This window comes from Lissotriton vulgaris, chromosome 1_1 (genome assembly GCF_964263255.1).
Source record: "Lissotriton vulgaris chromosome 1_1, aLisVul1.2, whole genome shotgun sequence".
Classification (NCBI taxonomy): Eukaryota; Metazoa; Chordata; class Amphibia; order Caudata; family Salamandridae; genus Lissotriton; species Lissotriton vulgaris.
Window position 1 is genome coordinate 1487972309 of NC_141685.1, and position 20154 is coordinate 1487992462.

The window sequence follows — 20154 nt, forward strand, 5'->3', positions numbered from 1 at the left end:
TACTGAGATTTATTACTAACAGTAAGCTAAAGTTAAAATATTTGAGTGGCCTAATAGTTCATGCTACTACCTACGTTTAAGTCTAATATCTTATAAGAGCAACCCTGAGTTTTCAAGCAGGTCTAAAGACTGGTCTCTTAACATGCACTGCTGTCTACTATACCTGCTAAAAAGAAATGATAGCACATGAGGTGAGGATGTTGCATGTTGATGAGGTGAAGAAACTGACCAGGCAGATAAACAGCAATGTAAACACCTGTGAAAAAACAAAGGAGATGCAATAAGATAACTATTTGCTATTATCAACCAAATAAAAAAAAACAGCTGCACGGTTAGTATAACTTAGCTAATGAGGATATTTCTTCGTAGAGAGAATAGATAAGTACCAACCATCACTTATCAACATTTTAGCACCTAGGAACTGAGAAGTCTCATTCTAAAAATTAGACAATGCTCAGGCAATTATCTTGGCCAGAAGAATACAACAGGGTACAAATATTAGTCCCCAAAAGAGTACTGTAGCGTTTTGACAAAGCTGATCTGAATGTATGTACAGGTGGATATTAATGTCGGTATCAAAATCAGTCCTTGATGAAGATTTTTTTAAAAGCACATTTTAAATCAGTCTAGAAGGGTGTGATTTTCTTTGGAATGTTTGCACTGTATTTATGAGCAGAAGAACCACTCAGCCAGGCAACGACGAGAGAAGCAGAAACTCCACTCAGTAGAACGATGAAATGCATGTTGTAAGGTAATGAAGGGAGGCTATCTGTTCCTCTTTCAGAGTATGCAAGTGAAAAATGTTTGCCCTCTTTCACAGTATGTAAGTGAGAAATGTTTCGTACATGCTAGCTTTTCTACAGTGAGCAAGCCTTCTTTTCTTGAGCTTTAACTGAGCATGTTCTAGTAGATGAAGTTACTACTCATAATCAACTAGGAAGTAATGGTGAAGATGTAGATGTCTGCTCATCATAGTCCGGCCAACCATAGCCCGTTAACAAGCTAGTATGCCCACACAGTAATGTTTCGTGAACGCAATGATGATGACCATATTGCTGCCTTTCAGATATCAGCTAATGTGATATTACCCAAGAAAGCAGTGGTGGCTCCCTTTTATGCGTAGTGTGTATACTGGTGTGTGTAGGGAGTACAGCTTTAGTACAGCAAATTTAGATGCATTAGAAAATCCACTTTGAAATGCCTGCCTTAGAAATAGGTTGACCTTCGTAAGGTTTAACAAAGCTGGTTAGTCTTGCCGAAAGAGTTAGTCCTGTCACTACAAAACAGGAAAGCCTGCTTAACGTCTAAGGTGTGTAATGCTCTTTCTGATACAGAATCAGGCTGTAGAAAGAAAAGGACAGCTCAATAGTCTGATTAATGTGAAATGGTGAGAGCACTCTAGATAAGAACTTTGGACTGGTTTCAAGAACTATTCTGTCCTTGAGTACCATAAAAAGTTCTACATTTATGGCATTTATGCCCTTACAAAACAAAAATGTTCTACTTTTTAACAGAATTCCCTCTCCCTCTCCGCGGACAGGGTATCATCAAAGATTGATGGGTCTACAAGGATCATAAAGACACCTATGTCTTAGATTAAGTTATTTTATTATGCAAATTGAAACAAACAGAAGTCTCCATTTTCTATTAAGTTAAAAGGGCCTTTCCCCCTATGTTTATTTTTCTAATTCTAAATAATTTTTATAGCTCTTGCCTAGTAGCGCACATGCGCTGCTCTAGGAGATGACCTTTAGAAATCGGTCTGTTCCTTTTCCCCACACTAGTGCTTGTTTTGGCATCCACCACCCGGACGCGAGATGCGGCGCACGTGCTAATTGAAAACATATGGCTCTCGTGCTGCCGCTGCTTGCTCCCGCAAGGTGGAGGCCAGCACAAGCACGAGTGCTTCAAATTCCAGCAGGCAGACAGAGCACACCTCCCCTACAGAGGCAGCATGGTGTCAAACTAATTGGTGCACTGGAAGTCATGTTTGTACATTTGGCCCTCAATTACTAAAGTTTTGTTTGGGTGCCTACATGACCGAAACCAACCCCGGGGGTAGCGTCTATTTATTGACTAAAGGCTTTCATTCGCAGCGCTAAATTTCACCGAATCATGTGATGCTGCACTAACTTTAATGAATGAGGGCTATTGTTTGTAGAAGGCATTTTCGGCAGGGTTTCCGTGTCCAGTCGACCCTTTCGCTCCTTTGGCTTCCTCTACAGCAGAGGTCTTCAAACTTTTGTCGGCCGAGTCCCCCCATCTAAACCTTTTTACATGTCGAGCACCCCACAGCCCCCACTTCCCTCCCCCCCCCCCCCCCCACCGCCGCCGCCACCTGATAAAAAAAGTTCTGGAAGCTGGTACTCTGCATCATTGATGGCCATTCCCTCCTGCAGAGCCCAGGTTGTATAGGGCAAATAATATTTAAAAAAGTAATAGTGTTTAGTAAACTAAAGTTTTTGTAGTGTATGTGCTTATTCTAAAGTTCAAATGAAAAGAAAACAATTAGCACAACAAATGTCATTGCTGCTTTATTTTTCACATAAAACACAAAATTTAGGATAGATTAGCAAAAACACTCCCAAAACACAGGTGTGGGAGTGCATGTTTTTCTTAATGATTGGTTGTTGTGTTACTTTCTCTGGGTTAACCTATGCTGTACATCTACCAGAAATCTCTTTTTAAAAATATTTAAGAACTATCCTCTGAATCTGCCCTATTCTAGTGACCACATGGTGATTTTGCATTGCAGTAGGAGTGCAGTAAAGAGTGTTTTTGGCCACCCTTTGTGGGTGAGGTAAGCGGTCTAGTCGTTGACAGAATACATGCATTTAAATGCAGGGGTACCGGAGTATACAGAGGGCCTTTTTTCCGGGGCAAACTGCAAGTGGGGAGGCCGACCTATTGAGGAGTCTGGCAAACTTGTACATTCTGTAACCAACACTAACTTTGAAGTCTACATTTTATACTGTTTATACTTTAATGCAAGGTCCCTTCCTTAGGATTGCATAGAGATCTTGGACTTCATGAATGGTGCGAATCCAGACTTAGTCTTTATCACTGAAACAAACATTAGTAGCTCTGCACTGCTGGAGGTTATTGTAGCAGAGCCAGGCAGCTACAAGATTTTGAAATATGGCAGGGAAGGTAGACAAGGGGGGCATTGCTAATATCTTTAAGGATTCATACCTTTGCATTGTGGAACGCAATACCCTGATGGGGGACTGCAAGATTTTAGCCTTCCTGTTGTCCCAAAACTCTTTGGTGCTACTAGAGGGTGCTATTCTCTACCAGTTGCCCAGATACCACTCTCAGCTGTGAAAAAAATGAAAATGAAAAACGGCTCTACCTATGGGACAGGGCATAATCTAGATCTGCTGTGTTTTTTTAAATATTTGTACGATTAGGATCCATGATATCGACCAGATACACTGGTCGGACCGTTTCTTAATCAACTTCTCTTTCACACAGCCAGAAGATATTTTAAAAACAAAAACAGATCCTTCCCCAAACCCATAAAGAGTTTGGAGCAAAGTTAACGTGGAGTCTTTTATAGGTCACTTCTGTCCTCCCGAGCAAGAAGGTATGCTTTTAGAAATGTAGGTAGAAGATTTCAACTCAGCCATTACTAGGGAGGAATGCTTTTGTCGAAGGATGCTGTTAATTAAATGACTGTAGACATGCGAATTTGCAATGCATTTTCTATATTCCTTTGTGATACATTCACTTTTAAAAGCCCAAGTCGCGTCTGCGATGGACTCATATGAAAGATTCATGATACTTTGAGGATTAATACCCCCTTGACTGTGGGACTAGTTGCCCCTATCAATTGGTGTCTCCTATGTATTTTTCATCCTGATGATGACCCCGTTTTGAATAATATGTACTCTGGGGGTCGAAACGTCTACAAAATAACCTATGTGGACAGTGTTTTAATGTATTGATGGTGGACAGCACCATTCGCTCCACGGATACTAACTACAAATATCCTATTACCCTATTAGCCACATATGTATATGTTTCTGTGCAGAGCACATATGCACTCTTCGCAACATTGATCACTTTCATTGTGTCATCACTCTCTAGGAGCACCTCAAAATTTGTTACGTCTAATGAATTGAACTGCATATCTCAATGAATAAACGGAACAAACAAAATGAATATATATATTTGAGCTAATTGTGTTAGTGGTGTTTGTACCCTGACACTAACACTCTGCCATGGAAATCAAGGGCTACACTTCCCCAATAGGGACCACTTGTTGTAGATGATTCTAGGACTCTAGTAAATATTCCCGATTTCATGCCCATATGTGGTTATATCAAATCATACCCTTATATAGGCATAAGAATCATACCCATATTAGGACATAGCCAATGCAGTCCAAATACGGCAAGGCTACTCCCATAGACTCTTAGAAAGCACAACGCGTTCTTAAACAAACCAAGCCTCCAGCAGCCCGGGAATTTCCCCTGCTTCTGTATTGATTTGTCTTAGAACTCCTGGAGTCCTGAAAGAACTGCGAGTTCTTAGTGACGTCTTATGTCCAACCTTACGTCAAACTCGGCACCTTCCAGGTATAAATATACCAGCATCTGCCTTAAGCAACACACGGTGGTTTGGAGCAGATCGGCTATCTACTTGCCTGACGCCCTGCTGATACGAGTGCCGAAGGAAGCCGACCCTCCCGCTGACGCACTGAGAGAGACGCTGTCTTTTCTCCTGCCGAGAAATCCAGCTCCAGTGTTTCCTTACCCCCATTGTGGGTTGCTGGGAGATCGAGTCCTGAGAAAGAGATACAAGACCTCCTTCATTCTATAACCAAGGTACGGAGCTGATTAGACCCATAGAGAATTCTTGATTCAGATTCTTGGCAAAACTATAACTCATCCACTCCTTCCCTGTACTAGGCTTAGGTTAGGTACACTGGGGTAGGTGTATCTTAGAAACACCAGTTGAGTACGTTTAGTCATTATTTTATCATTGTATGTATTTTATCCATTTTAAGTATCTTATGGCTTAGAAACCATATACATGCTTTTACAGTATTATTTCATAATGCTCATTTTACTGTACGCACTTTACTTTATGACAAGTATTGCAATTGTGGCAATTCACTTCTCTTGCATGAGAAAGTAGACTGCTCAATAAATAACCACTTTTATTGAAAACGCCTGTCTCTCTTTTTCTCTGCACTCCTGGTGAAACTAAGCATGCACAATTGACTGAGTGAAATAGCTATCTATTGTTTCCGCGACTCTGGAGATATACTCCTTATTCTGGGGGAGAAAAGTTGTCATGCTTATGCGGTTGTCAGAAACGAATCCCTTCTTGTCTATTCAGGAAAGTTAACACCTTCTTGTTTACTCGAGAACGTTTCTAGTGACCTCTGAGCTAGCTGCCATTTCATAATTAAGTCTAACATATTCAATAGAGACCTAGTCGACCTCAGTCCTACATCTACACTGTTGTTTATGTTATTCCAATGCGCAGAGCCTATTGGGAATATAGGAACTACACTACACACTTGTTTGAGAAAAATGACTAGGGCTCTTGACAGATGCGCTCCTTGGAAGTTAAGTCGTTCATCTAGACACTCTCCTTCAGAGAAAGGGTACTCCACAGAATTAAGGACAGAAAAGAGAACATGCAAAGGACTAGAGCACATATGGTGTCAGGCAAAGTGAACTGAAGTCCACCAGGCACATAAAACAGCGATGAAAATTTACTATAAAGCGCTTAGGAAGGAAGTAGCACACCCTATCAATTTAAATCAGACTGAGAATGCATTGCGAAAAGATGGCCACATTCCTTTAAGAACAAAATAGAAAAAATTTACTCAACGTTTAAGGATCAAAGACCCTCTAGAGGAGTTCTCATATGGGCACCCAGGTCCTCATGAAAGAGTGGTGGCTCATCTAGGCAATTTTGAGAGTTTTAGAGTAGATCAGGTGGAAAAGACCATGTTAGAAGTAAAACCTGCCTCTCCTTTTGATTCATGTCCCTATTTTATTTATTCCCGCCTGGCCTCCATTTTAAGCCCCTAGTTGACCCAGAATTTTAACTCTTTCCTGACCAATGCTGACTACCAAGCTACATGGAAGCAGGCTTTGATTCAACCCCTGGTGAAGAAAGCAGGGATCAATGTCTCAGTTCTGCCCAATTATCATCCAATATCTCTGCTGCCATATATGTCTAAAGTATTTGAAAGATTAGTTAATGTCCAGCTGACATCTTTCTAAGAAAATAATCTATTGGATGTGTCACAAAACCAGTTTTAAGGCCACAAACAGCACACTTTACTGGCTGTACTGTTCAGCATTAGATGGGAAGTGGTTCAGGGAAAGGACCTGTCCGTGGCTTTTGACACGGGTTCTCATTGTCTGTTGATAAAGAGGTTACATGAGAGTGGGTTGTATGCAAAAGCGTTACAATGGTTTGGCTCCTTTTTAAATAGAATAACTGAGTTCAGATGCCCACTTTCAGATCCACTCCTAACGATCCAACTGTGGCATTCTGCAAGGTTCCTTGCTTGGCCTTACACTATTTATTGCTATGTCTCCTCCCTGGCTGTTCTCGTCAGAGCTTGGAGCTTCGAGATCTACTCCTATGCGGACAATACTCAGCGTATTATTTCTATAGGGCAGAGACACAAGGTAGCCACTTGGATAAAAGCACATTGTCTGAAGCTTAATGAGGAAATAAAGTGATCCTACATATTGGAGGTACCTTTAGCATCCTGGATGCTTCATGGTGGCAGCCGTCACTGGGCATCGCACCTGAAACAAGGAGAGTACCAAAGAATCTTGGATTCCTGATAGATGATTGCCTCTCCGTGCAGGATCAGGTCAATGCGACCTGTGGCAATGCTTTTATTTAAGCTCTTTAGCTCGATTTCAGTGGAACTGTAAAGGACAATGCTTTTATTTAAGCTCTTTAGCTCGAACTGTAAAGGACAGTAGTCCAGGGAGTGATCATGTGTAGGCTAGATTATGGCAATGCCCTATATCTGAAAATAGCTGATTTCTTATTCACTCGTCTACAGTCCATCCAAAATGCCGCAGATAGACTAATCAATAATATCCCCTAAAACAGCTCGGCATCACTTTGATTAAACACTCTTCATTGGCTGCAGTCCGTAAGAGCTCAATTTAAGTTGATATGCTGTCCATAAAGCACTTTACCATACTGGACCAGCCATTTTACACCTGCAGAGTGGATTTCTATAGGCCTGTGCAAGCTTGGCATCGATCAAATTAGCACTGGTCAAAGCCAAACATTCATTAAAAAAAAAGAACACAGAATGGGTGGTCGTTTTTTCACTCATCTGGAAGCCACTCATTGGAACTTGTTACCAGCTGATCTTTGTTTGACTTCAGATCATGCCAGGTTCAGGAAGAGGTTAAAGACCTAGTCATTTTCTTTGTGTGTGTGAACTGGCTACAGGGTTTATTAGTGATCTAGCATCCTGTTATCCCTGTGGGGATACGTGTAACACTTTACTAAACAAAATGGATTATTTCTACAACATGCACTAATACTTTGATGGTAGAAACATATGGTGTGATGCCGTGGCATGCCATGTCTTGGGCATTGGTCAAAGACTTGAACTGATCATAGGAGCAAAGTATGAGTACTTGTATACATTTGTTATGTAAAGATTCTACTATGGAACAAAACGCTTTGGCTGGATTGGTGCAAATAAAAAATGACGTTTTGTATATGAAGTTTCTACCTATAAAGGCCTGTCAAAGATACTTCTCTTGAAATTTTTTAAAGCACATTCTGTTAATTGAACATTTCAATTCAGACGTTCTTCTGTGACAAACATGTGAACTCTCTGTCTTTGTTCCTCTCCCACTTTAGTTCTTATCAAATTGCGGATACCATTTATCTGTAGAAAGCTGGTTGTTGCAAACGTTAGACTGAAGAATAAGAATCCTTCAATTTCTGAATTTTTTTTTAACTTAAAAATAACTTCACATCTTAGACTTTCTGTCACTAATTGTAATTGGTGTTATACCAATCATATTTAATAAAAAAATTTTTTAAAAATATTGGTAGATAAATAGAGAGGTGCATTGCTAAGTCTCTGAGCATATGAGATATACTCGGTATTGCGTACAAATTCCTTTAGTAGCTGCATGCTCCTTTCCTTCACACGCTGGGGTTGGTTATGTGTGACCCCTTAGCGGTTAGGTTTTTTGCACACACAATACAAGAGCTTTCACATTCTTGACCTTAAATAACAATGGGTGCACAGTTTTATGCTTAAGTATGCACCTGTTATCTAAAAGCAGATGTTTTCAATGCTATGTTTCACTGACTCACAATTCACCGCACTAATATGTAATATGCAACTTTAAGTTGTGTGTAAATACTGGGTGGATTGCTCCCAAAGATAAATAAAGGGTATAAATAAAATGAACTCACCAATATTTAGAAAAAGAATGTCATTCCCACGCTGACCCTCTGTTCGGTTTACATCAGTCGTAAAGGTTTTACAGTACCCTATATTAACAAGATATAAATATTTGTAATCCTTCAGAGAAATACACATTTGAAAATAGCGATGTTTTAGACTGAACGTATGGAAGAACGATTATGTAAACTAAATGCATACATGAATGAAGTGAACTTATATATTATTTAAAAAATATACAGTAGTACACAGCTTGTATTGTTCTCAGTCTTACATGTTAAGGAGGAAATGTCACTTCAAACCTTAACTTAGTAAGTGCTTCCACTTACTTTGCAGAAATAAAGAACTTAAAGTATGACTATGGTAGTAGGGACAGGCTGTAGAAGGCACATTTTCCAACTACCTCTTGCAGGAAGCAGGTTTTTTATGTAGTGTACCAAAATAAGGTACACTATGCAGAAATTCGAGACAACCCTTATTGGCATATAGGGCTTAAATTAATAATCCCAAATGCTCTCTGTTGTGGTAGTGTGGGCGAGCAGTTTAGGCTCATCAGAGGGTAGTGTTAAGCATTTGTTGTACACACAGAGTCAATAAATGAGACACACACCCAAGAAGAAACGCAAGACCCATTTAGAAAATAACAAGTATTTTTATATACATTTTAAACACCAAGTACTTTGTCAACGGGTAAGTACTTTAGACGTTAGAACATTTTACAGTAAAAACTGACAACCGTCAGATTTGAGGCAAGCGTCTTGAACGTGCTAATGTTATCCAAGGGGAGAAATATTCACTGCATAGGGTCATTTGCAAATGATGTACAGGGCTGATCTTCTGGCCTTAAGGTGAGTAAGGGGCCAAGGTCCAAGAAAGTACGAAGAGTTCAATTCTACCTGCCCTGGGGTGTCCGGGTGCAGAGGTGCTTGCAGCGGTGGTAGTCTCAAGCCCTGCATGCTGTAGTCAATGGGACCAGTTCCAGTAAGAAAGAGGCTGCAAGGGGGAACTGGGTGGGGGCAGTCCAGTAAAACCCAAAGGGGAGCTCTGGTCTTGAGGGTCTCAGAGACACAGGATCACTGTTGGCAGGCTCGGACTCGGGCTGTGGGGCTCGGGTGCAGAGGTGTTTTAGTCGGCAGATCACTGGAGCTAGTGACTCATGTTTAGTGTCGACCTGGCGAAGCGGACAAAACAGGACAGCTGGGCTACTCTCTGTGCTGTATAAAGAGCATAAGAGGGACCCTGAACCTAAAAAGGATAAAGGGGAACAACCCACCAGGGAAGTAAATAATTAGAACATGAAAGGGCAGTTCCCAATAATGTAAAGAACTAAAAAGTTCCAAGAGTATAGAATGCCCACAGAACAGCTAATTATATTTAAATTATCTTATTGTCATTTATATTTATGGAAAAATCTCTGTCAAAAGTGCAAAATACAAAAATACATAGTTCATTGAATAAGGACTGCATATAATTCATGTAACATCAGCCCAGGAACAGGAAGAACAATAAAATGAGGCACATGCATCACTCACTCATTCTACCAATCACATACTCACTCACTCACAAAACAATACATTCATATTGACTCAACCAACTAGAACCGCTCATCAACCAGACAAAAGAAGCGCCGACGCGCTTTTCGGAATAGTGCCACAATAGGGAATTCCTTCATCAGGGCGCAATTCATCACAATAACTTAGGAAGGGCACAGAGTTCCAAGTATCCAGGTCAGTCAGGTAAATTCCCGTTCAAAATTTCTGGGCAGGCAAAGCATATCTGTGGGCAAAAGAGAATAATGAGTAGAGTATACAGCCCATGGGTTCCTGCTAAAGCGGTAATCTCTGTCATCCTGAGACCCAGCAAAGACCAGGCCCTATGCAGGTCCTATAAGAATGTTATAGTCATTAGCTACATTGTGCCGAATATTACTTTATTAATATGCAGTAGGGGCCTGACCAAGAGGGCGGGCAGCTAGAACATGCCTTGCTGGTTCTCTGTCCCCTCTGATTAAACAGCGAATAGTGCCCCACCTGCAGTAAAATTTGGTCCCCGTGGCCCGGGGAGAGAAATGGCATAGGGATGGCACTGCAGGGAAATTGCGGGTGTCCCTTTGGCAGTGACGGTTGCCCGGGTGCAGCTGAGGTCTGGTGAGCAATTAGCTTCAGCGACTGGCAAGACAGAGGATGGCGAGCTGTGACAGACATAGTTGAGGCGTCCTGATGGTGCCTGGAGGGTCATACACCCAACAGCGGGCCAGCAGAACTGCTTCTTCCAGTGGCTGTGGCCATCAACTCTTGACCTGACACTGCTTCCTGCAAGGCTTGCAGTGCGGGGTGAGGCCTTCCTGACGTTCTTCCGTGCCAGTGCGGGCCTTGAGGCATCCCAGCGCACCTGCAGGAAACCGGCCACTGGAGATGAATCAGCTCCTCGTGGCCCACCCTCTGGGAGCTGGTCCCTGTTAGAGGAGTAGCACTTCATCCATTGAGCTCCTTGCTGGGAACAAAACACGAGGTGAGGTTGGCCCGGTGACTTACTCAAGTGGAACCAGGTCACGGGAGCATCTCAGAGATCCAGGAGAGGTGCAGCTGCAGGAGAACGTTAGCCTCCTTGCTCCCTGCCGCAAACTTCACAGCGTGGGACCCGCCCCAAGAGATGCAGCAGCTCTTCAGACCCTAATGGAGCAGCACTGTGTCCTGGGCCTCGTGGGTGCTGGAGGGGTCCCTCTGGTACTGTTAAGGAGGCCTACTTTCTGTTGGCAATGTAGCAGAGTGGGAACAATTCACCTTCCTTCCTCAATGTGTGCCCCCCAGCCTTGCACACCACCGTTGCCACAACCCTGGCAGGCAATGTAAAGGGGCTCTAAAAGGGGGTTGGGCCAGGCTAGCTAGGACTGCTTGAGGAGGGCTTCTTGAGGCCCCACTGCTACCTGATCAGTGGTACCCGCCCAGGGCCTGCGCTGGTGAGCGTGGAAGCTGGCCTGATCTCCTGGGTGGGTGCTGTCCCCACAAGGCACCAGTGGAGCTGGAGCCCATCGGTGAGCCTCAGAGTGGCCAGGGAGGCCCAGTGGATCCAATGCCACTGGAGTGAGTCTTCTAGAGCATGGGGTCAACCACCTACACCTACGCCAGGTGCTAGCGGCTCCCCCGTCTGCGCCGACTGCTGGGGCTGAGGGTCGCATCGGAGGGGGCTGGGTATTCAGTCTACTACTCCTAAAGTGCATCTGGTGAGGACTCGCACTGAGGAGGTGCCCCCTCCCCCTCTCTCCTTGGATCAGGACTCCATTGCCACTAGGGCTCCTGGGGCTCTCAACGCATCGATCACGCTGACATGTCTAAGGCCAGGGCAAAGAAAGACCGATCGCTCCGCGATATGCTGCTGAAGCCCACTTGGGGACCATCAGGAGACAAGGCATCGACGTCGAGCTCAGAACCCCCTTGAGACTGACAAGGCTGAGGGTCCGGTGACTTATGTTTTATTAGAGGCCTTATTCGCGCCCTTGCGCAATGGCCTGCAGATGGTCAAGAAGGACCTCTCCTAGGATCTGCAGATGTACGTTGTTAACTGGAAGAGGTAGGAGACAGGCTCTCCGCTGTTGAGGAGAAGGACTCCAACCAGGTGGAAGTGGGTGATTGGCTGCAACAAGAGGTTCTCAGACATCAGGAGCAACAAATTAGTCTCCAGGCCCATACTGAGGAGTACGAAAAATCGCTCAAGGCTTGATAATATTCGCATCAAATGAGTCCCGACGAATGCAGAGTCAACCGACCTAGAAGAATATATGGGGTTCCTCTTTTGCCACATCCTGGGGGCCTCTGATGATCTGGAGATAAAGATGGAGCGGGTACAACAGGTGGGACCTCCAAAACCAGACAAGGGGCCTCCCGCTGACATTTTAGCATGACTCTCAGCTGAATGAGAGTATTTTATAGAAGGTCTGCAATGCTCATCCACTTGAATTTCAAGGCCATACACCGTCATTATATCAAGACCTAGAGACCATTACCCTTCAGAAGAAGTGCAAATTTCGCCTGAGCACAGCCCAACTTTTCAATGCCGACATCTGTTACTCCTGGAGGCTTTCGTTTCCGATCATCTATCAGTTTGAAGGCAAACTCCACCAGCTACGTTCCCCGACAGGGGCCTGCCAAGTTCTGTGCATCGGGTTCTCCCTACCGGAGGGTCGTCAAAGGTCCAAGAACTCATCCGATAGACTACGCCCTGATCCAGAGATTGCTGCAAAAACAGTATCCCACATATTATACTCCTCCACAAGGGGAACCATACCAAGTGGTAGACACATAGTGAGAACTCTAAATTTATCATTCGATCCTGTATGGGGAAACACTCCCCCTAGTTGATTTTTTTTTGGAGCAATCCAACATGGAATTCCATCCTGTTTGGTAGGGCCTTTACCCATAATGGCAGTAATAGGACTAATTTCAGTCATAGCTAACTGAGCCTGTCCAGCTAGAAGAGCCCTTGAGGGAAGTAGTGATTGTATGCTGAACATACTGCATCAGACGTTGATATAGTCTAACCAAATGGTTTAAAAGAGCAAGCGTGTCTTAGGATAAGGCATATAGCCTACTAAGGCTAGCCAGGTAGCCCCATCTGAGAGGAGCCAGTCTGACATTGTGTACTGTGTGTGAACCCAATTATAAAGTTCCTGGTAAGTTGAAGGAATTTGCAAAAATTCATACGGTATATATGCAGCCGGAGCTGATGCCTCAGTGTATCTTTGAAATGTGAGTGTATTGGTATTGACTGCTGAAAAATCAACCCAAGAATAAAAAAACTTCACATCTGTACTCTTCGTATGCCACAACCACGAAGGCAACTTTCCACGGCCACTGGCAAGCCAATGTCCATTTGAGTGTGCAATTAATGCTTGCCTGTAATCTACAGGAATAATTGCAGCTTGCACCACATTTAATTAATGGAATTCAAAGAAAGGAAAACTCTATGGGGGAGTGGCTAAATAATTTTTACAGGTAGTCACTTTTAAAGGAAGTTTTAAGTATGAACAGTGTCAATGGTCGCAGTAGATCATGACCTTAGCACGATTTGAGGCTGACCGCTATGGAGGAAGGGTTGAATACACTAAGCAGGTGTGTTCAGGTCAAAGATTTCACCTTCTGACTTCTAATGTCCCCAGGACCTATGGGGACGGCAATTTGATAATCATAGGGTGCCAGGCAGAGGCCTACAGCAGGGTCCAGTTGCCATTGGTTAGCTGGGCCTTTGCAGGAAAGGCCTCTCGTAGCTTGCCGTATTCCTGAATCCTGACAGTAGGACAGCCTTATGACACTGGGAGTCCACTTCTTTGCCCTGGGTGCAAGAGGGAAAAGGGCTCTTCTCACAGACAGCTGGTCCACTCCTCTTCTGTTCATGTTCTCAAATTGGTGCCAGGAAGTGCCACATTTATGCCTGCCACAAGCTAGTGGGTGGCAATGACTAACCAATGGTGGTAAATGTTCCCAGAGCCAACCCTATCCATTTTGGGCATTTTCAAGATTGTAAAAGTCTTCAGCCATATCGAGGGCTGAAGGTGTGTGTGGGGAGGTTACTATGTAATCCTAATGTCCACCCATTTCAAACACTAAAATCCAGTTTGAAGCAGCCCCTATTCCACTATAAACCTAGAGGCAGAAATCTGGCACGACAAATAGGGTTCATAAGCCACCAGATATTGTATATGCAACAATTGTCTTGCCATCCTGTTTTCTTCATCTCATGTGCAGCACAATGTGTTTTATGTAAACCCAACAGGCTGAAAAGCAGGATGTGACACTCAAGCAGGATTGTACACTAAATATCAAAAAGGGTGTTTTCAGCCCCTACCGGACATATTGTATGAGGTTCAGAGTAGTCCCCACTGCCCATTCAGGCCAGCCTTTTGGGTGCTCCCAGGAGGCATCTTACACCTTTTCACAACTATTCAAATGCTAATTATTGGCTGAGAAATTTAGAGAAAATGCAAATTTAATTTCCAGGAACTTCCTACAGGAAAAAGGTAACTTTGTAAAAGTCCGTTTTCTGTATTACTTAAAAAAATAATTAAGAACAAAATCTGACTTTACCACTGAATTAAATTGTAAGAACTATACAAAACTTACTGTTACATTCTTTTGCTAGGTAGTCCTATTCCTGAGTTACAGTATTAGGATCTGAATCTGTACTTTGGTAATCTACATAGGAAAGCTAGATCTGCCACAGTGAAAAAGCAGCTTTTGGGGGCAAGTCACTTCAAGAACAGGATAACATTAAATTCCTACAGGTCCTACTTTTAAATACCATGTACCCTCACCTTGTAGACTACAAGCCTTACATAGGAGTGGCTTAGTAATATTTAAACGGAAGGCTCTGACCAGTCAAAAGATTTTATTTTGACAGGTCGAGTTGCAATTTTTTAAACTGCCACAGTCAGGCTATGTTGGTAGGCCTGACGCCATGTATCACTGTGCTGGATGGCACAATAGATGCAGATGTCTACTTGTGGCATTTAAATCCAGGTCCTGAGTACATCTTGTATAATATACAAGCCAAATATACCAATTAAGAATATGCTGATACCACCATATTTAAAGGGTGAGCACAGGTACTTTACTATTAGTCAGCAGGGGTTAGGTGACTACGCAGAAAAGGTGTATTTTCCACATACACATTCTTTACCAGGACAAAATCACTAAGTGCACTGCCCAGTGTTCATAAAACACTGCAACCAAAAGTGCAATACTTTCAATAGTGCTATTTCTTAGCACTGGATTTTCTCTTATAGGTCTTCTGATGGAATGAGAACACACACCTGGGTCTAGCCCAGTCATATAACTTCACCTTGGGCTTGCTGTTACCTGGAAATGCTTTTAAGTTGCCACTGCCTAAAGCTCTTTGTTCATGCCTTCATGTTTGAACCTTTTTGTACCAGAAACTCTTGTTGCCTGTTTGCTAACAAATTCCTGTCTTGTGTCTGCCAGAGCTGGGACCTTATTACATCATGGCGCAATTTCCTTGTTTGCACCACAGTGCACTTATAAATAGGTGCACATTGCACAAACAGGGAAAGTGTGGCGTATTACAGTGAATGCACTACCCTCACTGCAGCCGGGAACTTGTGCTGTCCTCGGGGCAGTGCATTCAAGTGAAATATAGAGCAGCTGTTTAAAAACCTCTCTGTGTTTCACTGTGCAGGCAGCAACACATCTGCACTTTAAAGAGGGGAAGAGTGTTCCCCTTGCACTTGACTGCACCCGTCTGCAAGGGGATAACTGGGGGGGTCCAGGGAACCTCTTTTCTCTCCCCCCAGAGGGATGCATTTAGGAGGCGCACTGAAAGTGTGCCACATTTTTGTGGTGCAGTCAGAGTGTGCAGCCTAAAGGCATGTTTGTTTCTATGCCAATGTGGTTCTGTGGTACTGTGGTACCGAGGGTCTGTGGTTCTGTGATACCGAACCTGTGCAATGAAAGTCGTCGGATATAGAAGATTTTGGTATCAGCAGACCGCAAATGACGAGTGCGTTATGTACGAGTGTTTTCGTCATAATCGATCAATGAGAACACTACGTATTCAGGGATTCCGTTTGAACCCTCGGGTTTCATTTTGTGTGCGGCAGCCATTTTGTGTGGTTGCGCTCACATAGGCCGATAACTATGGCCGAACAAGTCCTTGGGACACGTACACCTTTAGCTGACTTCTTTGTGACCTGGCCAAACTGACTCCTTGCCCGAGGCTGACCTCGCTGAGCCAGTTCCTTGTTAAGCAACTGGTCAGATAGAGATCAAAGAGCAGGACATTGCTGAGTTTATGGTACATACAGTCTCTAGCGAACTACCAGTGTTGTGCTTCGTAGACCTCTGTTCCTGGTTGCAGTCAATAAATTTGGTCTTTGACGTCATCAAGAAGTGTCCCGTGTCTCTGTTTGCCGAGGCAGGGGAATCCGGAGACATCGGGCGTTATCCCTGGCGCCGCTGGGTTCTAAAACCCGGTTCTTCAGTTGGCGTCCAACGTGGGGCGACTTCAGCTGTACCGGTCCAAGCCTGAAGATCGGGAGGAGCTTCGTGTGGAAATTCTGGAGGAAGGCCTGCCACTTCATCGACCCCTGTATGTCCTCGTGGTCCGAAAGTCTTTGCTGCGAGGTTCCCCGCTTTCCGACGGCTACGAAGGACTGCTGCCCTGACTGTCGCCCTGTCTTGGAGCCATTCGACGATTTGTAGAGCGAGACAATAGACGGGTCTTCTGGTGACGCCATCAACATTTCAGTTAAGTATGAGAGGAGCGTCTCCCAGTCCTTAGTTTTGTTTGGGTATCCTTCGGGATCTCTTTGATTTGGTACCTGCAGGCTCCAAAGCCGAGGGACTCGTGTATTCATGAGACTATCGTTTTGAGATTTCCCTTGAAGTTTGAAGCTAGACTAGTGAGCGAAGATGCCTGGTCTTAGCAGACTTGGAAAGATATTTGGTTGTGGTTGTACTAGGGATTCCCGATTGGAGGATTCGTGTCCGGTTCCTCCAATTGGAACTCCGACCTATGAGCTTTACGTAAAACATGGAGTGGGCCCCATTGCGTATAATGAAATATGGGTCAAATATACCAGGAAAGACGGGTCCTACAATGGCCCCAATATGGTAGCTTTGAAACTGAGATTCTAGACAATCTCGAAGTTAAACTGTTCAAGAAAAAAGCCCGGCCGGCGATGTTTGACTCTTTCCGCTTATGGCGAAAGGAAGCCAAACAGAAAGAAATTAAGCTAGCGAAGAAAAACAAACGAGAACGAGGTATGTCAATGGTGCAAGCTGCTGTACATTTTAGGGATAATGAAGAACAGGAAAGTGAACAGATGCTTAGGCAGCGTAAACTAGCGGTAGACAAGTGCTATCCAGCTTTGCCACCTCAACAACAAGAAGAGAAGAAAGATCTTGTGAAAGATCCTTTAATGTCGCATCTATTGAGTTCGCCACCCCCATATGTGCAGAGTGCTACGGCACCTCCGCCAGTTGTAGTTGCGCAACCTACGGTTGCTTTGCCTCCTGCGATTCCTCAACAGCCCGCTCTTTTTCCACTGGCTCCTATTGCTTTGGCGCAGCCTTCTCAAGGGCCGCCGACTTGGCTACCTCCTTCGTCTGCTACTCCTACACCTGTGTTGTCTGTTCCTTCTGTTACTGTTCCGATTTCGGTTTCTTCTCATTCTGCTCCGTCTCCTGTTCTTTTGTCTACTTCTCCTTCTGCTCGACAGAGAATGACTGATGCTGTTTTTGGTCTCTTTTCTCCTCTGTTGGGTTCATTGGCTATATCTCCTGTTGTAGAGCGTAAGCAATTACGTAGCCAATTGCCTGATTCTAATTAACAGACAGTGTTAGATCACTTAGCACGTAAATGGATTACGTATCCTTCGCACTATGATCTCGAGTGTGTTATGGATGTTTTCCGACAATGGGAAGCACCGAAACAAAGATATGTCTTTGATATGATGTGTTCTTTCCTTCGTGAACAATGGGAAGATGGTGAGGTAGGACAAGTTCCGTCTGAGTTGTACCGTATACGAGCAGAGTTTGCGAAAGGAACTGTTGTGGGTCTTGGGGTTGAGAAAGCAATTGCGACGTTGTTGTCGTTTAGGAATGAATCTCCTTCTCAGCGACTGTTTGAGCCTGATTCTTCGGTTAGGAGAAAGGCGCGACAAAATCCAATGCGAGAGGTTCCTCCAGTTTGGAGACCTGGTGATGCAAACGCTGTTCCGATCATTCCGCCACATTTTCAGCGAGTCTGGGTACATGTTCCATGGAAGCGTGCTGAAGTTTTAGCTCTTAAACCATCTTTGCCTGATCTCCGTAAAAAACCAACAGGGTAATATAAGGAGCTATCTCAAACTGCTAATTCATGTATTATGAATCTAGCTGATATAGACATATTGTTTGGGAATTTTGTTCCACAGCCTATTTGGGGAAAGATTCGCCACACGGATCATGCACAGGAATTAGGTGATACATGGAATAATCTTAGAGCTGCAGATGATAGACTGTCATATAGATACTTCTTTGCTTTATACTGTGTTAAGTTAGCATGAGCTTATTAAACGTTTAAACGCCATTTTTCCTTTTTGGCTTTAGTTTGCACACAACACATATTTGTTATTATAGCTTTCAACCTAGAAGAGCGATGTGATGTACTGGAGAATAATTTGTTATTGCGCTGATATCAGTTTTGCTTGGTACACTGTCTGCACAGTGAGTGCTGAAATCCCTAAGAATAACTCGAACACAGTGTTGTTGTGAAGTCTGATCTTCGCACCACTTTAGCCATAACACAAATACAGTTGCTGCCAACATCGGGCTCTAAGCGGGTTTAAGATAGAGTTACTGGGAATGCAAGAACACACTTGATGATGCCTCGAATACAGAGAGCTGGTGGAAGAAGATGTGATCCTCTGCCACTGAGAGTTTGAGGTATGGGCCCGCCCTGCTAAAACCCAAAAGAGACCTTCATAGATATAATATATTATAATATATTATACTAAATAGGGAGGGTGAGAAATAGGTGTTATTAATTCCTATTCATTTCAGCATTCTAATATGCTATCACCGTTTGCTTACTATGGACTAGTAACTATGCTGATAACTTTGATTCTTATAATATGTTTGCTTGTATTATATAAGATACTGCGTTTGAGAACCTTGCATTGGTAAATAAATATTTCAAATATGCACGTGTCCTCTTACTCCACGTTCTGGTTTGAAATGATTATAGAGCGAAAAAGTGTTCATGTGTTCCACGATACCTGAGGTAACCTAAGTTCATGTTCTGGTTTGTCTAAGCATTGGGAATTTGTTATGACCAATGAGACACTGTAGCTAGCTCGGTAAGGGGATTTTGGGTACTGAGGTGAGTTTTGGGTCATCCTAATTCACTGAGGTTCCAGATCTCTATGCACAGTTCTGTAGGAGAACGGAATCCCTGCTACAAGACAAGTAGGTGGTGCTAAACCTGAAGATGTGATTGCTGAACTCCCTGGTAGGATTATTGATTATATGAAGACTTTGATGCCGGCTGTGCGTGCTAATTGGGACAAGCTGTCTGCATGCAAGCAAAAGAAAGACGAAACTGTGTCAGACATTTGTAGACCACAGTGGTCAGGACATGAGTACTGAAGGTGGTCAACGGTTGTTCATTGACAAATTTGTTCATAATTTGCTTCCAGAATTATGTAATAGGTTGAAGGATTCTGAGAGTGCTTGGGCTGTTTCTACGTCAGCGCAGATTTTAGCCACTGCCCAGTACTATGAGAACAGAAACAAGGATGAGATAGAGAAAGCGGATAAGAAGACTAAGGAATTGAAGACTAAAGTTCTTCTACAGCAAGCTTATCCTCCTCGTAATAATCAGCGCGATTATCAGCAACTTCAGCAATATCAGAGAAACTCGCAAAGGTTCGAGTCTTCTCAACAGCGTTTTCCCGTAGGTCCTAATCAATGTGCGTATTGCAAAGAAGAGGGTCTTTCAAGAGTAGTTGTCCGGTTCTTTTACAGCGCACGAATGGTGCTTCTGATGTGAGAGGTCGAGGTGTTCAACAAGCTCCTAGAGGTAGAGGTCGTGGTCAGAATGCGCGTTCTTTGCCTCCACAGAATTCCATGAATTGCTTTGATCAGCAGAATAGTGCGTCTGGTAGGACGGCACAGTATTATGTGGATGATTACTATGCCGAAGGTGAGAATATGGATGGTAATGATTGCTAGGACAGC

The 20154-nt window shown here is 43.6% G+C and overlaps 1 protein-coding gene across 1 annotated transcript in view; it reads right to left on the reverse strand.

Moving 5' to 3' along the window:
• Window positions 1-20154, reverse strand: part of GSAP (gamma-secretase activating protein) — a 764805-nt gene that overhangs the window by 337763 nt on the left and 406888 nt on the right. The window contains exons 14-15 of the mRNA XM_086967359.1: window positions 8437-8514; window positions 164-256 (exon numbers count right to left, since the gene is read on the reverse strand). Of these exons, the coding sequence (XP_086823485.1) occupies window positions 164-256; window positions 8437-8514 (171 nt within the window). The remainder of the gene's footprint in view (window positions 1-163; window positions 257-8436; window positions 8515-20154) is intronic.